We start from the raw sequence: 21,520 nt of genomic DNA on the forward strand, positions 1-21,520 counted from the left end.
TGTGGAGACCTGGGTCAGAGCTGTGGAGACCTTGGGGCTTGGTCAGAGCTGGGGAGGCCTGGTACAGAGCTGTGGAGACCTGGGGGCTGGGTCAGAGCTGTGGAGACCTGGGGGCTGGGTCAGAGCTGGGGAGGCCTGGGTCAGAGCTTTGGAGACCTGGGGGCTGGGTCAGAGCTGTGGAGGCCTGGGTCAGAGCTGGGGAGACCTGGGTCAGAGCTGGGGAGGCCTGGGTCAGAGCTGGGGAGACCTGGGTCAGAGCTGGGGAGGCCTGGGGCCTGGGTCAGAGGGGGCTGGGGAGGCCTGGGGGCTGGGTCAGAGCTGTGGAGACCTGGGGGCTGGGTCAGAGCTGTGGAGACCTGGGGGCTGGGTCAGAGCTGTGGAGACCTGGGGGCTGGGTCAGAGCTGTGGAGACCTGGGGGCTGGGTCAGAGCTGTGGAGACCTGGGGGCTGGGTCAGAGCTGGGGATACCTGGGGGCTGGGTCAGAGCTGTGGAGACCTGGGGGCTGGGTGAGAGCTGGGGAGGCCTGGGACAGAGCTGTGGAGACCTGGGGGCTGGGTCAGAGCTGGGGAGGCCTGGGAAAGAGCTGTGGAGACCTGGGGGCTGGGTCAGAGCTGGGGAGGCCTGGGACAGAGCTGTGGAGACCTGGGGGCTGGGTCAGAGCTGTGGAGACCTGGGGGCTGGGTCAGAGCTGTGGAGACCTGGGGGCTCAGAGCTGTGGAGACCTGGGGGCTGGGTCAGAGCTGTGGAGACCTGGGTCAGAGCTGGGAGACCTGGGGGCTGGGTGGGTCAGAGCTGGGGAGACCTGGGGGCTGGGTCAGAGCTGGGGAGACCTGGGGCCTGGGTCAGAGCTGGGGAGACCTGGGGGCTGGGTCAGAGCTGTGGAGACCTGGGGGCTGGGTCAGAGCTGTGGAGACCTGGGGGCTGGGTCAGAGCTGTGGAGACCTGGGGGGCTGGGTCAGAGCTGTGGAGACCTGGGGGCTGGGTCAGAGCTGTGGAGGCCTGGGGGGCTGGGTCAGAGCTGTGGAGACCTGGGGGCTGGGTCAGAGCTGGGGAGGCCTGGGACAGAGCTGTGGAGACCTGGGGGCTGGGTCAGAGCTGGGGAGGCCTGGGTCAGAGCTGTGGAGACCTGGGGGCTGGGTCAGAGCTGGGGAGGCCTGGGACAGAGCTGTGGAGACCTGGGGGCTGGGTCAGAGCTGTGGAGACCTGGGTCAGAGCTGTGGAGACCTGGGGGCTGGGTCAGAGCTGTGGAGACCTGGGGGCTGGGTCAGAGCTGTGGAGACCTGGGTCAGAGCTGGGGAGACCTGGGTCAGAGCTGGGGAGACCTGGCCTGGGTCAGAGCTGGGGAGACCTGGGGGCTGGGTCAGCTGGGAGACCTGGGGCCTGGGTCAGAGCTGGGGAGGCCTGGGTGGGTCAGAGCTGTGGAGACCTGGGGGCTGGGTCAGAGCTGTGGAGACCTGGGGGCTGGGTCAGAGCTGTGGAGACCTGGGGGCTGGGTCAGAGCTGTGGAGACCTGGGGGCTGGGTCAGAGCTGTGGAGACCTGGGGGCTGGGTCAGAGCTGTGGAGACCTGGGGGCTGGGTCAGAGCTGTGGAGACCTGGGGGCTGGGTCAGAGCTGGGGAGGCCTGGGTCAGAGCTGGGGAGACCTGGGTCAGAGCTGGGGAGGCCTGGGTCAGAGTTGGGGAGAGCCTGGGGCTGGGTCAGAGCTGGGGAGGCCTGGGGGCTGGGTCAGAGCTGGGAGAGGGGGCTGGGTCAGAGCTGTGGAGACCTGGGGGCTGGGTCAGAGCTGTGGAGACCTGGGGGCTGGGTCAGAGCTGTGGAGACCTGGGGGCTGGGTCAGAGCTGGGGAGCCCTGGGTCAGAGCTGTGGAGACCTGGGGGCTGGGTCAGAGCTGTGGAGACCTGGGGGCTGAGTCAGAGCTGGGGAGGCCTGGGTCAGAGCTGTGGAGAGCTGGGGAGGGCTGGGTCAGAGCTGTGGAGAGCTGGGGAGGGCTGGGTCAGAGCTGGGGAAACCTGGGGGCTGGGTCAGAGCTGTGGAGACCTGGGGGCTGGGTCAGAGCTGTGGAGACCTGGGGGCTGGGTCAGAGCTGTGGAGACCTGGGGGCTGGGTCAGAGCTGTGGAGACCTGGGGGCTGGGTCAGAGCTGTGGAGACCTGGGGGCTGGGTCAGAGCTGTGGAGACCTGGGGGCTGGGTCAGAGCTGTGGAGACCTGGGGGCTGGGTCAGAGCTGTGGAGACCTGGGGGCTGGGTCAGAGCTGGGAGACCTGGGGGCTGGGTCAGAGCTGTGGAGACCTGGGGGGCTGGGTCAGAGCTGTGGAGACCTGGGGGCTGGGTCAGAGCTGTGGAGACCTGGGGGCTGGGTCAGAGCTGTGGAGACCTGGGGGCTGGGTCAGAGCTGTGGAGGCCTGGGTCAGAGCTGGGGAGACCTGGGTCAGAGCTGGGGAGGCCTGGGTCAGAGCTGGGGAGGCCTGGGTCAGAGCTGGGGAGGCCTGGGGGCTGTGTCAGAGCTGGGGAGGCCTGGGTCAGAGCTGGGGAGGCCTGGGGGCTGGGTCAGAGCTGGGAAGGCCTGGGTCAGAGCTGGGGAGGCCTGGGTCAGAGCTTAGGAGACCTGGGTCAGAGCTGGGGAGACCTGGGTCAGAGCTGGGGAGGCCTGGGGGCTGGGTCAGAGCTGAGGAGGCCTGGGGGCTGGGTCAGAGCTGGGGAGGCCTGGGGGCTGGGAGACCTGGAGGCTGGGTCAGAGCTGTGGAGACCTGGGTCAGGCTGGGTCAGACCTGGGAGGCTGGGTCAGAGCTGAGGAGACCTGGGGGCTGGGTCAGAGCTGAGGAGACCTGGGGGCTGGGTCAGAGCTCGGAAGACCTTGGGGCTGGGTCAGAGCTGGGAAGACCTTGGGGCTGGGTCAGAGCTGGGAAGACCTTGAGGCTGGGTCAGAGCTGGGGGCTGGGTCAGAGCTGGGGAGGCCTGGGTCAGAGCTGGGTCAGAGCTGGGGAGACCTGGGTCAGAGCTGGGTCAGAGCTGGGAAGACCTTGAGGCTGGGTCAGACCTGGGGGCTGGGTCAGAGCTGGGGAGGCCTGGGTCAGAGCTGGGGAGACCTGGGGTCTGGGTTAGAGCTAGGGAGACCTGGGGGCTGGGTCAGAGCTGGGGAGACCTGGGTCAGAGCTGGGGAGGCCTGGGGGCTGGGTTAGAGCTAGGGAGACCTGGGGGCTGGGTCAGAGCTGGGGAGACCTGGGTCAGAGCTGGGGAGGCCTGGGCTATACGTACCTCAGTGGAAAACCAGTTTCAGCAATGTTTCTTGTAGTGACTGACAGCATCCTTGTAGCACTGGTGCTGCGTCAGATCCATCTTCACATCTTCGCCCAAATGCATACAACCCAGGTTCGTCAGGAAATAATAACTTCTTTAAAAACGGAACGCAACACCCTGCTACAACGGACTCCCCAGCGCTGACCCAGCCCCAAGGTCCCCCTGATCGAACACGGACTCCCCAGCGCTGACCCAGCCCCAAGGTCCCCCTGATCGAACACGGACTCCCAGCTCTGATCCAGCCCCAAGGTCCCCTGATCGAACACAGATCTAAAACCCCTATCCTGGTACCCAGCCCCAAGGTCCCCCCTGATCGAACACGGGGGCCAGGGCCACCAGCGCTGACCCAGCCCCAGGGATCCCCTGATCGAACACGGACTCCCCAGCGCACCATGGTCTTGACCCAGCCCTGGAAGGTCCCCCTGAACGAACACAGACTCCACCAGCTTCAGGCTGCGGAGTTCTGGACCCAATGGCACAGGCAGGGTCCCAGCCAACAGCGAGTTGCAGTAATCCAACACTGACAAGTGCCTGGAATAGCTGTGTGAGGCAGAAGGATGTTGTGGCATGAATTAACGGGCCACAGCCTTGATGTTAGTTGACAAGACAGGGTGTTGTCCAGGATCACGCCAAGGTTCAATCATCAATGGGAGGACACACAATGGAGTTGTCACACACATCATGGAACACACACCCAGGAAGAGCAGCACACACAGGTTCACTTGAGGTGGTGATCCGTCACCACACACACTGCACACATGCAGACACACACACACACACAATTGTGTTGTCTGCATAGCAATGATAAGAGAGACCATGTGAGGTTACACAGAGCCAAGTGACTTGGTACGAGAATACACAGTAATACAGAGCCCTAACCAGTTGTATGGTGGTATTATTCATGTTGTGTCAGGTTGGGCCGCGCCGGAGATGCCCAACTAGAGGGTGGAGTGGATCTGATGGTTCACAGTAAAGGCAATGTCTATAAGGATGAGACAGAGGAGAGAGAGTTTTTAGCAGTGCGGAGCGCCTCCGTGATACAGAGGAGAGCAGTCTCAGTTGAATGTATCTTGAAACCTGAACTGTTTGGATCAAGGGTCCAGGAAGATAGAGCTGCTGCCTTGATTTTGGAGGAAAAGAATAGGGATCCAATAATAAACCCCAGGAAGAGTAGCTGCTGCCTTGACAGGAACTAATGGGGATCCATAATAAACCCCAGGAAGAGTAACTGCTGCCTTGACAGGAACTAATGGGGATCCATAATAAACCCCAGGAAGAGTAGCAGAACCAGTGGGATCCAGGAAGCCTTGACTAGGAACTAATGGGGATCCATAATAAACCCCAGGAAGAGTAGCTGCTGCCTTGGGTTGGAGGAACTAATGGGGATCCAGAATAAACCAGGTCCAGGAAGAGTAGCTACTGCCTTGGCAGCTCTGAACCCCAAGGGGATCCACAGATAAACCCCAAGGTCCCCTGGAAGAGTAGCTGACTGCCCCAAGGTCCCCTGATCGAACAGGAACTAAGCCCCAAGGTCCCCTGATCGAACACGGATCCAGCGCTGAAGCCCCAAGGTCCCCTGATCGAACACGGACTCCCCAGCGCTGACCCAGCCCTGGGGATCCATAATGAACACCAGGAAGGAGTTTGGAATTAAAGACAGCTGTTTCTGACAAGAGGGTAGAGAACTCCAATCATCAATGGGATCAGCATAATAAACCCCAGGAAGAATATAGTTGTATGGTGGTATTATACATGTTGCCTTGGCAGGAACTAATGTTATATGATGGATTTTTCTGTTGTTTTATAATAAACCCCAGGAAGAAGTAGCTGCTGCCTTGATAGGAACTAATAGGGATCCATAATAAACCCCAGGAAGAGTAGCTGTTGACTTGGCAGGAACTAATGGGGATCCATAATAAACCCCAGGAAGAGTAGCTGCTGCCTTGGCAGGACCTAATGGGGATCCATAATAAACCCCAGGAAGAGTAGCTGCTGCCTTGACAGGAACTAATGGGGATCCATAATAAACCCCAGGAAGAGTAGCTGCTGCCTTGGCAGGAACTAATGGGGATCCATAATAAACTCCAGGAAGAGTAGCTGCTGCCTTGGCAGTAACTTTGTTTACTATCAATCAGAATACCGTATGTCTAAGATCAACATTAAATGTCATTTTGGCATAATGTTCCATAAGATTTCATCAACTGCAGCCTGTCTGGGCTGATATGTCCTCCACAGCCAGAAACAATAACAAGATTAACCTCCGCACCTTTTTGTATTTCTTGTTCTTATGCATGTAGTTAATAATGTCCATGAGGTCGGCAGCATAGAGCTGTAGAAAGAAGAAAAACACAACATCAAAGTTTCATTTGTGTTTGTTTTTTTACCCCCCCCAGTACAATAACATTTATTATAGCTTAACCCCCCCCCAGGACAATAACATTTATTATAGCTTAAACCCCCCAGGACAATAACATTTATTATAGCTTAACCCCCCCCAGTACAATAACATTTATTATAGCTTAAACCCCCCCAGTACAATAACATTTATTATAGCTTAACCCCCCCCAGTACAATAACATTTATTATAGCTTAACCCCCCCCAGTACAATAACATTTATTATAGCTTAACCCCCCAGTACAATAACATTTATTATAGCTTAACCCCCCCCCCCAGTAAAATAACATTTATTATAGCTTAACCCCCCCAATACAATAACATTTATTATAGCTTAACCCCCCCAGTACAATAACATTTATTATAGCTTAAACCCCCCCAGTACAATAACATTTATTATAGCTTAACCCCCCCCCAGTACAATAACATTTATTATAACTTTAACCCCCCCCCCCAGTACAATAACATTTATTATAGCTTAAACCCCCCCCCCCAGTACAATAACATTTATTATAGCTTAAACCCCCCCAGTACAATAACATTTATTATAGCTTAAACCCCCCCAGTACAATAACATTTATTATAGCTTAAACCCCCCCAGTACAATAACATTTATTATAGCTTAAACCCCCAGTACAATAACATTTATTATAGCTTAACCCCCCCAGTACAATAACATTTATTTTAGCTTAAACCCCCCCAGTACAATAACATTTATTATAGCTTAAACCCCCCCCTGTACAATAACATTTATTTTAGCTTTAAACCCCTCCCCAGTACAATAACATTTATTATAGCTTAACCCCCCCCAGTACAATAACATTTATTTTAGCTTTAACCCCCCAGTACAATAACATTTATTTTAGCTTTAACCCCCCCAGTACAATAACATTTATTATAGCTTAAACCCCCCCCCCAGTACAATAACATTTATTATAGCTTAACCCCCCAGTACAATAACATTTATTATAGCTTTAACCCCCCAGTACAATAACATTTATTATAGCTTTAACCCCCCAGTACAATAACATTTATTTTAGCTTTAACCCCCCCCAGTACAATAACATTTATTATAGCTTTAACCCCCCAGTACAATAACATTTATTTTAGCTTAAACCCCCCAGTACAATAACATTTATTATAGCTTTAACCCCCCCAGTACAATAACATTTATTATAGCTTTAACCCCCCCAGTACAATAACATTTATTATAGCTTTAACCCCCCCCAGTACAATAACATTTATTATAGCTTTAACCCCCCCAGTACAATAACATTTATTATAGCTTAAACCCCCCCCAGTACAATAACATTTATTATAGCTTAACCCCCCAGTACAATAACATTTATTATAGCTTTAACCCCCCCCCCCCAGTACAATAACATTTATTATAGCTTAAACCCTCCCCCCAGTACAATAACATTTATTATAGCTTAAACCCCCCCTCCCCCAGTACAATAACATTTATTTTAGCTTAAACCCCCCCCCCAGTACAATAAAATTTATTTTAGCTTAAACCCCCCCAGTACAATAACATTTATTTTAGCTTTAACCCCCCAGTACAATAACATTTATTTTAGCTTTAACCCCCCCCCCCAGTACAATAACATTTATTTTAGCTTTAACCCCCCCAGTACAATAACATTTATTATAGCTTAAACCCCCCAGTACAATAACATTTATTTTAGCTTTAAACCCCTCCCCAGTACAATAACATTTATTTTAGCTTAAACCCCCCCAGTACAATAACATTTATTTTAGCTTTAACCCCCCCCCCCAGTACAATAACATTTATTTTAGCTTTAACCCCCCCCCCCCCCCAGTACAATAACATTTATTTTAGCTTAAACCCCCCCAGTACAATAACATTTATTTTAGCTTTAAACCCCCCCCAGTACAATAACATTTATTTTAGCTTAAACCCCCCAGTACAATAACATTTATTTTAGCTTTAACCCCCCCCCAGTACAATAACATTTATTTTAGCTTAAACCCCCCCCCCCCAGTACAATAACATTTATTTTAGCTTAACCCCCCCCCCCCAGTACAATAACATTTATTTTAGCTTAAACCCCCCCCCCAGTACAATAACATTTATTATAGCTTAAACCCCCCAGTACAATAACATTTATTTTAGCTTAACCCCCCCCAGTACAATAACATTTATTATAGCTTTAAACCCCCCCAGTACAATAACATTTATTTTAGCTTAACCCCCCCCAGTACAATAACATTTATTATAGCTTAACCCCCCCCAGTACAATAACATTTATTTTAGCTTTAACCCCCCCCCCCAGTACAATAACATTTATTTTAGCTTAAACCTCCCCCAGTACAATAACATTTATTTTAGCTTAAACCCCCAGTACAATAACATTTATTTTAGCTTTAAACCCCCAGTACAATAAAATTTATTTTAGCTTTAACCCCCCCCAGTACAATAACATTTATTTTAGCTTTAACCCCCCCAGTACAATAACATTTATTTTAGCTTTAACCCCCCCCAGTACAATAACATTTATTATAGCTTAAACCCCCCCCCCCAGTACAATAACATTTATTATAGCTTAACCCCCCAGTACAATAACATTTATTTTAGCTTAAACCCCCCCCCAGTACAATAACATTTATTTTAGCTTTAACCCCCCAGTACAATAACATTTATTATAGCTTTAACCCCCCCCCAGTACAATAACATTTATTTTAGCTTTAACCCCCCCCCAGTACAATAACATTTATTTTAGCTTAAACCCCCCAGTACAATAACATTTATTTTAGCTTAAACCCCCCCCAGTACAATAACATTTATTATAGCTTAAACCCCCCCAGTACAATAACATTTATTATAGCTTAAACCCCCCCCAGTACAATAACATTTATTTTAGCTTAAACCCCCCCCCCAGTACAATAACATTTATTTTAGCTTAACCCCCCAGTACAATAACATTTATTTTAGCTTAAACCCCCCCCAGTACAATAACATTTATTTTAGCTTAACCCCCCCAGTACAATAACATTTATTTTAGCTTTAAACCCCCCCAGTACAATAACATTTATTTTAGCTTTAACCCCCCAGTACAATAACATTTATTTTAGCTTTAACCCCCCCCAGTACAATAACATTTATTTTAGCTTTAACCCCCCCCAGTACAATAACATTTATTATAGCTTAAACCCCCTCCCCCAGTACAATAACATTTATTATAGCTTTAACCCCCCCAGTACAATAACATTTATTTTAGCTTTAACCCCCCAGTACAATAACATTTATTTTAGCTTTAACCCCCCCCAGTACAATAACATTTATTTTAGCTTTAACCCCCCAGTACAATAACATTTATTATAGCTTTAACCCCCCCCCAGTACAATAACATTTATTTTAGCTTAAACCCCCCCAGTACAATAACATTTATTTTAGCTTTAACCCCCCCCCAGTACAATAACATTTATTTTAGCTTTAACCCCCCCCCAGTACAATAACATTTATTATAGCTTTAACCCCCCCCCCCAGTACAATAACATTTATTTTAGCTTTAACCCCCCAGTACAATAACATTTATTTTAGCTTAAACCTCCCCCAGTACAATAACATTTATTATAGCTTAACCCCCAGTACAATAACATTTATTTTAGCTTTAACCCCCCCCCCAGTACAATAACATTTATTTTAGCTTAAACCCCCCCCAGTACAATAACATTTATTTTAGCTTTAACCCCCCCCCCCCCAGTACAATAACATTTATTTTAGCTTAAACCCCCCCCCCCCAGTACAATAAAATTTATTTTAGCTTAAACCCCCCAGTACAATAACATTTATTTTAGCTTTAACCCCCCCCAGTACAATAACATTTATTTTAGCTTTAACCCCCCCCAGTACAATAACATTTATTTTAGCTTTAACCCCCCCCCAGTACAATAACATTTATTATAGCTTAACCCCCCCAGTACAATAACATTTATTTTAGCTTTAAACCCCCCCCCAGTACAATAACATTTATTTTAGCTTAAACCTCCCCCAGTACAATAACATTTATTTTAGCTTTAACCCCCCCAGTACAATAACATTTATTTTAGCTTTAACCCCCCCCAGTACAATAACATTTATTTTAGCTTTAACCCCCCCCAGTACAATAACATTTATTTTAGCTTTAACCCCCCCCCCCAGTACAATAACATTTATTTTAGCTTTAACCCCCCAGTACAATAACATTTATTTTAGCTTTAACCCCCCAGTACAATAACATTTATTTTAGCTTAACCCCCCCAGTACAATAACATTTATTTTAGCTTTAACCCCCCCCAGTACAATAACATTTATTTTAGCTTTAAACCCCCCCCCAGTACAATAACATTTATTATAGCTTAACCCCCCCCAGTACAATAACATTTATTATAGCTTAACCCCCCCCAGTACAATAACATTTATTATAGCTTTAAACCCCCCTGTACAATAAATTTATTATAGCTTAACCCCCCAGTACAATAAATTTATCAACTGGCCTACCTGGTTAAATAAATTTATTTTCAACTTTACCTGGTTAAATAAATTTGTTCTCAACTGGCCTACCTGGTTAAATAAATTTGTTTTCAACTAAACCTACCTGGTTAAAATAACATTTATTTAGCTTAAACCCCCTAGCCTACCTGGTTAAATAAAATGTATTTTCAACTTTAACCTACCTGGTTAAATAACATTTGATCTCAACTTTAACCTACCTGGTTAAATAAATTTGATTTCAACTTTAACCTACCTGGTTAAATAAAGGTGTTCTCAACTAGCCTACCTGGTTAAATAAAGGTGTTCTCAACTAGCCTACCTGGTTAAATAAATTTATTTTCAACTAGCCTACCTGGTTAAATAAATTTGTTCTCAACTAGCCTACCTGGTTAAATAAATTTGTTTTCAACTTTAGCCTACCTGGTTAAATAAAGGTGTTCTCAACTAGCCTACCTGGTTAAATAAATTTATTCTCAACTAGCCTACCTGGTTAAATAACATTTGTTTTCAACTAACCTACCTGGTTAAATAAATTTGTTTCAACTAGCCTACCTGGTTAAATAAATTTATTTTAACTAGCCTACCTGGTTAAATAAATTTGTTCTCAACTAGCCTACCTGGTTAAATAACATTTATTTTAACTTTAAACCTACCTGGTTAAATAAATGTTCTCAACTAGCCTACCTGGTTAAATAAAGGTGTTCTCAACTAGCCTACCTGGTTAAATAAATTTATTATAGCTTTAAACCCCCCCTGGTTAAATAAAGGTGTTCTCAACTAGCCTACCTGTTTAAATAAATGTTCTTAACTGGCCTACCTGGTTAAATAAATTTGATCTTTACCTGGTTAAATAAAGGTGTTCTCAACTAACCTACTTGGTTAAATAAAGGTGTTCTCAACTAGCCTACCTCCAAAAAAAGAGGCCTACCTGGTTAAATAAAGGTGTTCTCAAGCCTACAAAAAGTGACAAGATCCTACCTGGTTAAATTTTGCAACTTTACCCCCTGGTTAAATATCTCAACTAGCCTACTTGGTTAAATAAAGGTGTTTATACTAGCCTACCTGGTTAAATTGTTCTCAACTAGCCTACCTGGTTAAATAAAGGTGTTCTCAACTAGCCTAACCTGGTTAAATAACTGCCTACCTGGATAAATAAAGGTGTTCTCTTGGCCAGGTGGCAAATGAAATTGTTCTCAACTGGCCTACCTGGTTAAATAAAGGTGTTCTGTTTAAATAAAGGTGTTCTCAACTGGCCTACCTGGTTAAATAAAGGTGATCTCAACTGGCCTACCTGGTTAAATAAAGGTGTTCTCAACTAGCCTACTTGGTTAAATAAAGGTGTTCTCAACTAGCCTACCTGGTTAAATAAAGGTGATCTCAACTGGCCTACCTGGTTAAATAAAGGTGAGCAACTGGCCTACCTGGTTAAATAAAGGTGTTCTCAACTGGCCTACCTGGTTAAATAAAGGTGTTCTCAACTAGCCTACCTGGTTAAATAAAGGCGTTCTCAACTAGCCTACCTGGTTAAATAAAGGTGTTCTCAACTAGCCTACCTGGTTAAATAAAGGTGTTCTCAACTAGCCTACCTGGTTAAATAAAGGTGTTCTCAACTAGCCTACCTGGTTAAATAAAGGTGTTCTCAACTAGCCTACCTGGTTAAATAAAGGTGTTCTCAACTAGCCTACCTGGTTAAATAAAGGTGTTCTCAACTAGCCTACCTGGTTTAATAAAGGTGTTCTCAACTAGCCTACCTGGTTAAATAAATGTGTTCTCAACTGGCCTACCTGGTTAAATAAAGGTGTTCTCAACTAGCCTACCTGGTTAAATAAAGGTGTTCTTAACTAACCTACCTGGTTAAATAAAGGTGTTCTCAACTAGCCTACCTGGTTAAATAAAGGTGTTCTCAACTAGCCTACCTGGTTAAATAAAGGTGTTCTCAACTAGCCTACCTGGTTAAATAAAGGCGTTCTCAACTAGCCTACCTGGTTAAATAAAGGTGTTCTCAACTAGCCTACCTGGTTAAATAAAGGTGTTCTCAACTAGCCTACCTGGTTAAATAAAGGTGTTCTCAACTAGCCTACCTGGTTAAATAAAGGTGTTCTCAACTAGCCTACCTGGTTAAATAAAGGTGTTCTCAACTAGCCTACCTGGTTAAATAAAGGTGTTCTCAACTAGCCTACCTGGTTAAATAAAGGTGTTCTCAACTAGCCTACCTGGTTAAATAAAGGTGTTCTCAACTGGCCTACCTGGTTAAATAAAGGTGTTCTCAACTAGCCTACCTGGTTAAATAAAGGTGTTCTTAACTAACCTACCTGGTTAAATAAAGGTGTTCTCAACTAGCCTACCTGGTTAAATAAAGGTGTTCTCAACTAGCCTACCTGGTTAAATAAAGGTGTTCTCAACTAGCCTACCTGGTTAAATAAAGGCGTTCTCAACTAGCCTACCTGGTTAAATAAATGTGTTCTCAACTAGCCTACCTGGTTAAATAAAGGTGTTCTCAACTGGCCTACCTGGTTAAATAAAGGTGTTCTCAACTGGCCTACCTGGTTAAATAAAGGTGTTCTTAACTAACCTACCTGGTTAAATAAAGGTGAAAAAAAAAAAAAAAGATTAAAAAAAAAAAATCTTCCTAGGCCGATGCGTACCAGATCGTCCAATGGCATCCCTGACGAACAGATTGTTGTGATGATGTATGATGATCTGGCAACCAATGAGACGTGAGTATTCACTTCCTTGACATTTCTGTTCTCCATCTGAACGGTGTCCTAGGGTTGGACGACATCAACAATAATTTAATCAAATATCTAAGCCTATATACAGTTGGGCAAAAAAAGTATTTAGTCAGCCACCAATTGTGCAAGTTCTCCCACTTAAAAAGATGAGGCCTGTAATTTTGGCTCAGTCCTCCTTTTCCTGCAGTCCACAATTATCTCCTTTGTCTTGATTACGCTGAGGGAGACGTGGCGATAATACCGGTTTCCTGTCTATCTGGTTCTGTTTCCATCTGTTTAATGCACAGAATATTATGTATCATACATGCTTATAACCTTCCTCTTCCTCCTCCTCGTCCTCCTCCTCCTCCTCCTCATAAACAGTTCTATAAAACCAGATGGGGACATACCGGTTGTCATGAGAGACCACAGCATGCTTATAACCTTCCTCTTCCCGCATCCCCTCCTCCTCCTCGTCCTCATAAACAGTTCTTCCAGTAGCTTCCTCCTCCTCCTCATAAACAGTTCTATAAAACCAGATGGGGACATACCGGTTGTCATGGGAGACCACAGCATGTTTATAACCATTCCTCTTCCTCTGTTTTGATAAGAAGGAGCTTGTCAGCCGCTCTGCACGAAGCAAACACAGATCCATGACTTTCTGTGATGTAATCTCTATATCCATATCACTGTGTGCAGCACCTACAGTATATTGGGATCACTGTGTGCAGCACCTACAGTATATTGGGATCACTGTGTGCAGCACCTACAGTATATTGGGATCACTGTGTGCAGCACCTACAGTATTTTGGGATCACTGTGTGCACCTACAGTATATTGGGATCACTGTGTGCACCTACAGTATATTGGGATCACTGTGTGCACCTACAGTATATTGGGATCACTGTACAATTAAAAGATTACAAAAGTGTGTCGTTACTGTGGTGTAGCAGAGGTGCTTTGTGATACAGTTGGAGTCAGAAGTTTACATCCACTTAGGTTGGAGTCATTAAAACTAGTTTACAAACACTTAGGTTGGAGTCATTAAAACTAGTTTACATCCACTTAGGTTGGAGTCATTAAAACTAGTTTACAAACACCATAGCAACACCCATCCGCAGCACGCGCTCCAGCAGGTATATTCCACTGGTCACCATAGCAACACCCACCCGCAGCACGCGCTCCAGCAGGTATATTCCACTGGTCACCATAGCAACACCCACCCGCAGCTCGCGCTCCAGCAGGTATATTTCACTGGTCATCCCCAAAGCCAACACCTCCTTTGGCCGCCTGTCCTTCCAGTTCTCAGATGCCAATGACTGGAACTAATTGCAAAAATCACTGAAGCTGGAGACTCATATATCCCTCACTAACTTTAAGCATCAGCTGTCAGAGCAGCTTACCGATCAAAAGTACCTGTGCATAGCCCATCTGTAAATAGCCCATCCAACTAACTACCTACCTCATCCCCATGTTTTTTTTCTGCTCTTTTGCACCCCCGGTCTCTACTAGCATTTCATCACCTGCACATCTACCACTCCAGTGTTAATTGCTGAATTGTAATTACTTCGCCACTATTGGCCTATTTATTGCCTTACCTCCTTACTTCATTTGCATAAACTGTATATAGATGTTTCTATTGTGTTATTGACTGAACGTTTGTTCATTCCATATGTAACTCTGGGTTGTTGGTTTTGTTGCACTGCGTTGCTTTATTCTTGGCCAGGTCGCAGTTGTAAATGAGAACTTATTCTCAACTGGCCGACCTGGTTAAATAAAAAGGGGAAAGAAATAAATTGTTATTTTTTTTAAGACAGGGAATTTTTACTAGGATTAAATGTCAGTAATTGTGAAAAACTGAGTTTAAATGTATTTGGCTAATGTTTATGTTAACTTCTGACTTCAACTGTAGGTACATACATAATTTACATATAACATTTTACTTTAGTCAAATCATCGATTAAAAAATAAATTTTAAAAATGAACAAGTGGTCGGTCTTAAACTGAACTACCACTCTCCAGATGGGATGAACCCGGGTGCCCGAAAAACCTGATTGGTTGGATTCGACTTTCATCTCTCCAGCCATGGAGGGGATCTAGAAAGAACATCTCCCTAGCTTGTAGCCTCCGTATCTGTTACATGTGTTCAAATATGAACAGACACATTTTGACACACAACTTTCAAAAACCTACGACTTTAAAACGTTGTAGGATTTATCCTGAAAAACTAGAGGTAGTGGTGAATGAAACAAAGCTAAGACAAGTTGTATTTCTGGCAAAGAATAAGATCGTTTCCCGTAAAACTAAGTTACTCATTAACAAACAATAACAAAAGGAAAAACTAAATTTAGGTTAAACACTTTTGACTCCGCCCACATTGAGCCTGTACATTGCAGTTCAGGTTAAACACTTTTGACTCCGCCCACATTGAGCCTGTACATTGCAGTTCAGGTTAAACACTTTTGACTCCGCCCACATTGAGCCCGGCCCCGAACTGCACATTGCAGTCAGGAGCTCCTCCATTAAACAGCACGATCATTACACAGGTGCACCTCGTGCTAGAAAAAAAAAAAAAGGCCACTCTAAAATGTGCAGTTTTGTCACACAACACAATGCCACAGATGTCTCAAGTTTAAGGGAGTGTGTAATTAGCATGCTGACTGCAGGAATATCTACCAGACCCATTGCCAGAGAATTTAAATGTTAATTCCTCTACCATAAGACAATTTATGTCCAACTGGCCTCGTAACCATAGATCACGTGTAACCACGGGAACCCAGGTCCTCCACATCCGGCTTTTTCACCTGCGCGATCGTTTGAGACCAGCTACCCAGACAGCTGATAAAACTGTGGGTTTTGCACAAACGAAGCATTTCTGCACAAACCGTCTCAGTGAAACTCGTCTGTGCTCGTCGTCCTCACCAGGGTCTAGACCTGACTGCAGTTCGGCCTTGTAACCGACTTCAGTGGACAAATGCTCACCTTCAATGACCACTGTCACGCTGGAGAAGTGTGCTCCTCACGGATGAATCCCGGTTTCAACTGTACCTGGCAGACTGCGTGTATGGCACCTTGTGGGTAAGCGGTTTGCTGATGTCAACGTTGTGAACAGACTGCCCCATGGTGGCGGTGGGGTTATGGTAATGGGCAGGCATAAACTACGGACAACGAACACAATTGCATTTTATTGATGGCGATTTGAATGCAGAGAGATCCAGAGGCTCATCGTCATACCATTTATCCGACGCCATGATAATGCAAAGCCCCATGTCGCAAAGATCTGAACACAATTCCTAGAAGCTGTAAATGTCCCAGTTCTTCCCATGGCCTGCATTACTCAACAGACATGTCATACAACTTCGCACAGACATTGAAGAGGAGTTGGTTAACAGGCCACAATCAGCAGCCTGAGCCAGCAGCCTCTACGCGAAGTGTCGCGCTGCATGAGACAAATTATTTTCTGACCAACAGATGCATATGTATTCCCAGTCATATGTAAATCCATAGAATAGGGCCTAATTTATTAATTTATTTCAATTGACGGATTTCCTTATATGAACTGTAACTCAGTAAACTCTGAAATTGTTGCACGTTGCGTTTATATTTGCGCATGTAAGCCGACATTTCTCGCATAATTAATTTTACCAACACAGAAAGATCAGACCATGTCAAAGGAACTAATTATCTGTCGGCATTCATAAAAATGATACCTAAAACTTCCATTTTCCATCACAGCTGTCGTGATTTTTAAAAATGTATTTGACTTTACTCGCAATAAACCTGTATGGAAACGTGGTTTGTGACTGTATTTTTTAGAACTCTTTGCATATAAAAAGATACACCAGCTGTAAATCAAACGCTTTTTATTTCTCCATATAGAAAAAGAATTAAGTTAAATCGGGAAATAGTCCATCAGAAATTCACCATCTTGTTTTTCCAACCGATGGTCCGTGATACATTTATATAACAGTTGTCCCATAAATGAAAAAAAAGTAAGAAAATGTAAATACTATGTTCACAGTAATAAATATTAAAAACAAAAATATTTTGTACATTGATATATATATATAAACGAAAATGGCTGAATAATAAACAATGACGAACCATTATTTTAAATTCCCAAGGCATCGGTAACCATGGCCACTAAGATTCTGTAATAAATTCAACAGGGTGATATCTCAGACTGTGGTGCGTCACTGTAAATAAAATTAAAATAAATCATAGTGCAATGTAATTTCCTGCAACTTTCAAAACAAAACCAATAAGAAAGACAATGAGGACAAAGTAAATCATGTCTGGTACAGCACCTGCATGTCTCCCCTCCTGGTCTTACTACTGGTTTCTACATCTCTGTAGTCTTGGCAACGACACGTCCTGCCACGTGTGAAACCACGGCCACTTTCAGGACCAGGCTCGTTTGGAAAATTATTTTGAAACCAACAAGAAAAAAATATAACTTTTTTTTTTTTTTTTACATAACTTCAACTCAATTCTGTCATAAATCAAACCGTCATCATTAATTTGTGCACATATGTGTATATATATATATATATAGCACGTTGTGTGTGTGTTTGTGCACAGTCTGTGTACACAAGTCAGTCAAAGTAATACGGAAATGCATAGAAAAAAGAAGAATTACCATTGGTAGCAACTTAACAGGGCTGCTGCCATGTAACATGTTGTGACACAGAGCAAGGCAGAAACAGTGCCTTGCAAAACTATTCATTTTATTGTTTCACAAAGTGGAATTAAAATGGATTTAATTGTACTTTTCTGTCAACGTGGATTTATTAGATTTTTTAAAAACATTTAAGACTGCATAATTATTCAGCTCCCTGAGTCAATACATGTTATAAACCCCTTTTGGCAGCATTAACATCTGAGTCTTCTCGGGTAAGTCTCAAAGAGCTTTGCAAACCTTGGATTGTACAATAATTACCCATTATTCTTTTCAAAATTCTTCAAGCTCTCTGTCAAGGTGTTGGCGATCATGGCTAGACAGCCCTTTTCAAGTCTTGCCATAGATTTTCAAGCAGATTTAAATCAAAACTGTAAATTGCCCATTCAGGAACATTCCCAGCCTCCTTGGTAAGCAACTCCAGTGTAGATTTGGCCTTGTGTTTTAGGTTGATGTCCTTCTGAATAGGTGAAATCATCTCTCAGTGTCTGGTGGAAAGCAGACTGAAAGGATTTTGACCGTGCTTTGCTCCACCTAGTTTCTTTTTATCCTGAAAACCTCCTCTGTATTTGCAGATGTCAAGCATACCCATAACATGATGCAGCCACCAGCATGCTTGAATATAAGGAGGCAGTTAGGTACTTTGTGTTGTATTTTCCCCAAACAGAAGGCTTGCATTTAGGCCAAAAAAGTATATTTCTGTACAGTGTTTTCTCCTTCTCACTATCACTCTGCTGCATACCAGATGTATGTTTTTGAATATTTTTCATTCTTGTCATTATTATTATTATTATATATTATTATTATTGTGGAGTCCATTACAATGTTGATCCAACTTCTTGTTTTCATCACATCACAGCCATTTGAACTTGACCATTTAAAAATAAAATCACCAATGGCCTCATGGTAACATCCAATCACCACGGTAACATCCAATCACCACGGTAACATCCAATCACCACGGTAACATCCAATCACCACGGTAACATCCAATCACCACGGTAACATCCAATCACCACGGTAACATCCAATCACCACGGTAACATCCAATCACCACGGTAACATCCAATCACCACGGTAACATCCAATCACCACGGTAACATCCAATCACCACGGTAACATCCAATCACCACGGTAACATCCAATCACCACGGTAACATCCAATCACCAACATCCAATCACCACGGTAACATCCAATCACCACGGTAACATCCAATCACCACGGTAACATCCAATCACCACGGTAACATCCAATCACCACGGTAACATCCAATCACCACGGTAACATCCAATCACCACGGTAACATCCAATCACCACGGTAACATCCTTGTCCCGTACCTCGGTTCAGAAGGAAGACTGTATCTTTGATGTGTCTGGGTGGTTTTAATAAATCATCCACGGCATCATTACTAACGTGACCATGCTTAATAAAGAGATATTCAAATTAAATGTTTGATTTGATATTGTTACCCATCTACCAATCACTGCCATTTATTTTTTAATTTTTAAAACGAGGCTTTTGAAAAGCTCCCTGGTCTTTGTAGTTGAATCTGTGAAGAGGGACATTAGAAATATTGTATTGGGGGAAGAGAGGAACGGTTAGTCATTCTGAAATAATGTCAACGCCTATTTTATCACACAGAGTCCATGTCACTTATTACGTATGGTAAGTCACATTTTACTCCTGAACTAATTTACGCCTAAACAAAAAGGGGCTGAATACTATTTTAGTTATCGAATTAGTTTTAAATCTTTAAAACGTTTGCATTCCACTTTGACAGACTACACATGAGTTGACTCATTAAAAAATACATTTGAATCCCACTTTTTGTAACACAATAAAATGGGAAGAAATCCCAAAAGGGGGGGGGGGTATGAATACTTTTGCATGTTACTGTAGATGTGTGGACTGTAGATGTGTGGACTGTAGATGTGTGGACTGTAGATGTGTGGACTGTAGATGTGTGGACTGTAGATGTGTGGACTGTAGATGTGTGGACTGTAGATGTGTGGACTGTAGATGTGGACTGGACTGTAGATGTGTGGACTGTAGATGTGTGGACTGTAGATGTGTGGACTGTAGATGTGTGGACTGTAGATGTGTGGACTGTAGATGTGTGGACTGTAGATGTGTGGACTGTAGATGTGTGGACTGTAGATGTGTGGACTGTAGATGTGTGGACTGTAGATGTGTGGACTGTAGATGTGTGGACTGTAGATGTGTGGACTGTAGATGTGTGGACTGTAGATGTGTGGACTGTAGATGTGTGGACTGTAGATGTGTGGACTGTAGATGTGTGGACTGTAGATGTGTGGACTGTCATCCGTCTCCTCCACCACCACTCGTCCCTGGATTCTCTTTCCCCTCAAACAAATAGTTTGTCCTAAACAGTATGGAAATTACGGTGCCATTTTGAATGTAGATATGAGCCTTTTCTTCCTGCGGCCTCTCTCCTTTTGAAAAAAGGTCAAATCGAGGAGGCGAGGGAGAGGGGAAAGTGGACGAAAATGCGCTTGAATGAAATGAAATTGTCCCTTTTTCCCACTCCTGTTCCATCAGGCGAATGACGTTTACAGGGGTGGATTCCAAAATAAATGTGTTACATGATAAATACGAATGAAGTTAATTATGCAAATACATTTTCTAGATAAAGGATAAATAGCATATCGTTTTTTTTTTTTAAAACGTGTCCGTGCTTTTCTCCTCTGACAATACAACAGCTGATTCAAAAGGGTGTGTGGCAGATATCCAAGCTCTTCCGTTTGTAGGATACACTTGTGCTTCCTCGTCAAAAGGAGGCTTAGACGAGGGGAGGACAGTCTTCCGTTCGCCTACTAACGAACTGACACACTCCTCGACCACTCATCGGTTTCCGGGTCACGGAGGAGAGACGACAGAGGACAGAGACGACAGAGAGGACAGAGGATGGAAGAGAGAGGACAGAGGATGGAAGAGAGACGACAGAGGACAGAGACAACAGAGAGGACAGAGGATGGAAGAGAGAGGACAGAGACGACAGAGAGGAGAGTGGACGGAAGAGAGAGGACAGAGAGGAGAGTGGATGGAAGAGAGAGGACAGAGGAGAGGACAGAGAGAGTCAGCAGGCTGGTCTGCTCTTTGGCCTGCAGTAAGGTGAACCCTGACCTCTAACTCGTGACTGGGTTACTCCCAGGAGGACTAGGGTGTAGTCTCATTAGGGCAGACCGTATTCATCCCAGGTTTCAAAACAAGCATTTCTCTTTCGACCAAGTCCAAGACTATGACAGTTTTATCATCCACCTGAACCAGTGGCTCAGACCTCGGCCCCCAGCTCTATGACCCCAGTCTCTACGATGGGGACCAGTTTATCATCCACCTGAACCAGCAGGATGGTCTTGTCTATATGGGAGCGGCTGGTGAGGTCACGGCTACAAGGCACCCACCGGTGAATCACCTGGAGAGAAGGGTTGGTGACAGAGGTGAGTAAGGACAGAGAGAGAGAGAGAGACAGAGAGAGAGAGACAGAGACATAGAGAGAGAGAGAGACATAGTGAGACATAGAGAGAGAGAGAGAGACAGAGGTGAGTAAGGACAGAGAGAGAGAGAGAGAGAGACAGAGACATAGAGAGAGAGAGAGAGAGAGAGGTGAGCAAGGACAGAGAGAGAGGTGAGCAAGGACAGAGAGAGAGGTGAGCAAGGACAGAGAGAGAGGTGAGCAAGGACAGAGAGAGAGGTGAGCAAGGACAGAGAGAGAGGTGAGCAAGGACAGAGAGAGAGGTGAGTAAGGACAGAGAGGTGAGTAAGGACAGAGAGAGAGAGGTGAGTAAGGACAGAGAGAGAGAGGTGAGTAAGGACAGAGAGAGAGAGAGACAGAGGTGAGTAAGGACAGAGAGAGAGAGGTGAGTAAGGACAGAGAGAGAGACAGAGGTGAGTAAGGACAGAGAGAGAGAGAGACAGAGG

General features: G+C 45.0%; 1 protein-coding gene across 1 annotated transcript in view; it reads right to left on the minus strand.

Moving 5' to 3' along the window:
• Positions 1–19,616: 19,616 nt before the first annotated feature.
• Positions 19,617–21,520, minus strand: part of LOC124002274 (pecanex-like protein 1) — a 55,944-nt gene continuing 54,040 nt past the window's right edge. The window contains 1 exon segment of the mRNA XM_046309649.1: positions 19,617–21,014. Coding sequence (XP_046165605.1) covers positions 20,874–21,014 — 141 coding nt within the window. The 3' untranslated portion in view covers positions 19,617–20,873.

Source organism: Oncorhynchus gorbuscha, linkage group LG17 (assembly GCF_021184085.1).
Source record: "Oncorhynchus gorbuscha isolate QuinsamMale2020 ecotype Even-year linkage group LG17, OgorEven_v1.0, whole genome shotgun sequence".
NCBI classification, from domain to species: Eukaryota; Metazoa; Chordata; class Actinopteri; order Salmoniformes; family Salmonidae; genus Oncorhynchus; species Oncorhynchus gorbuscha.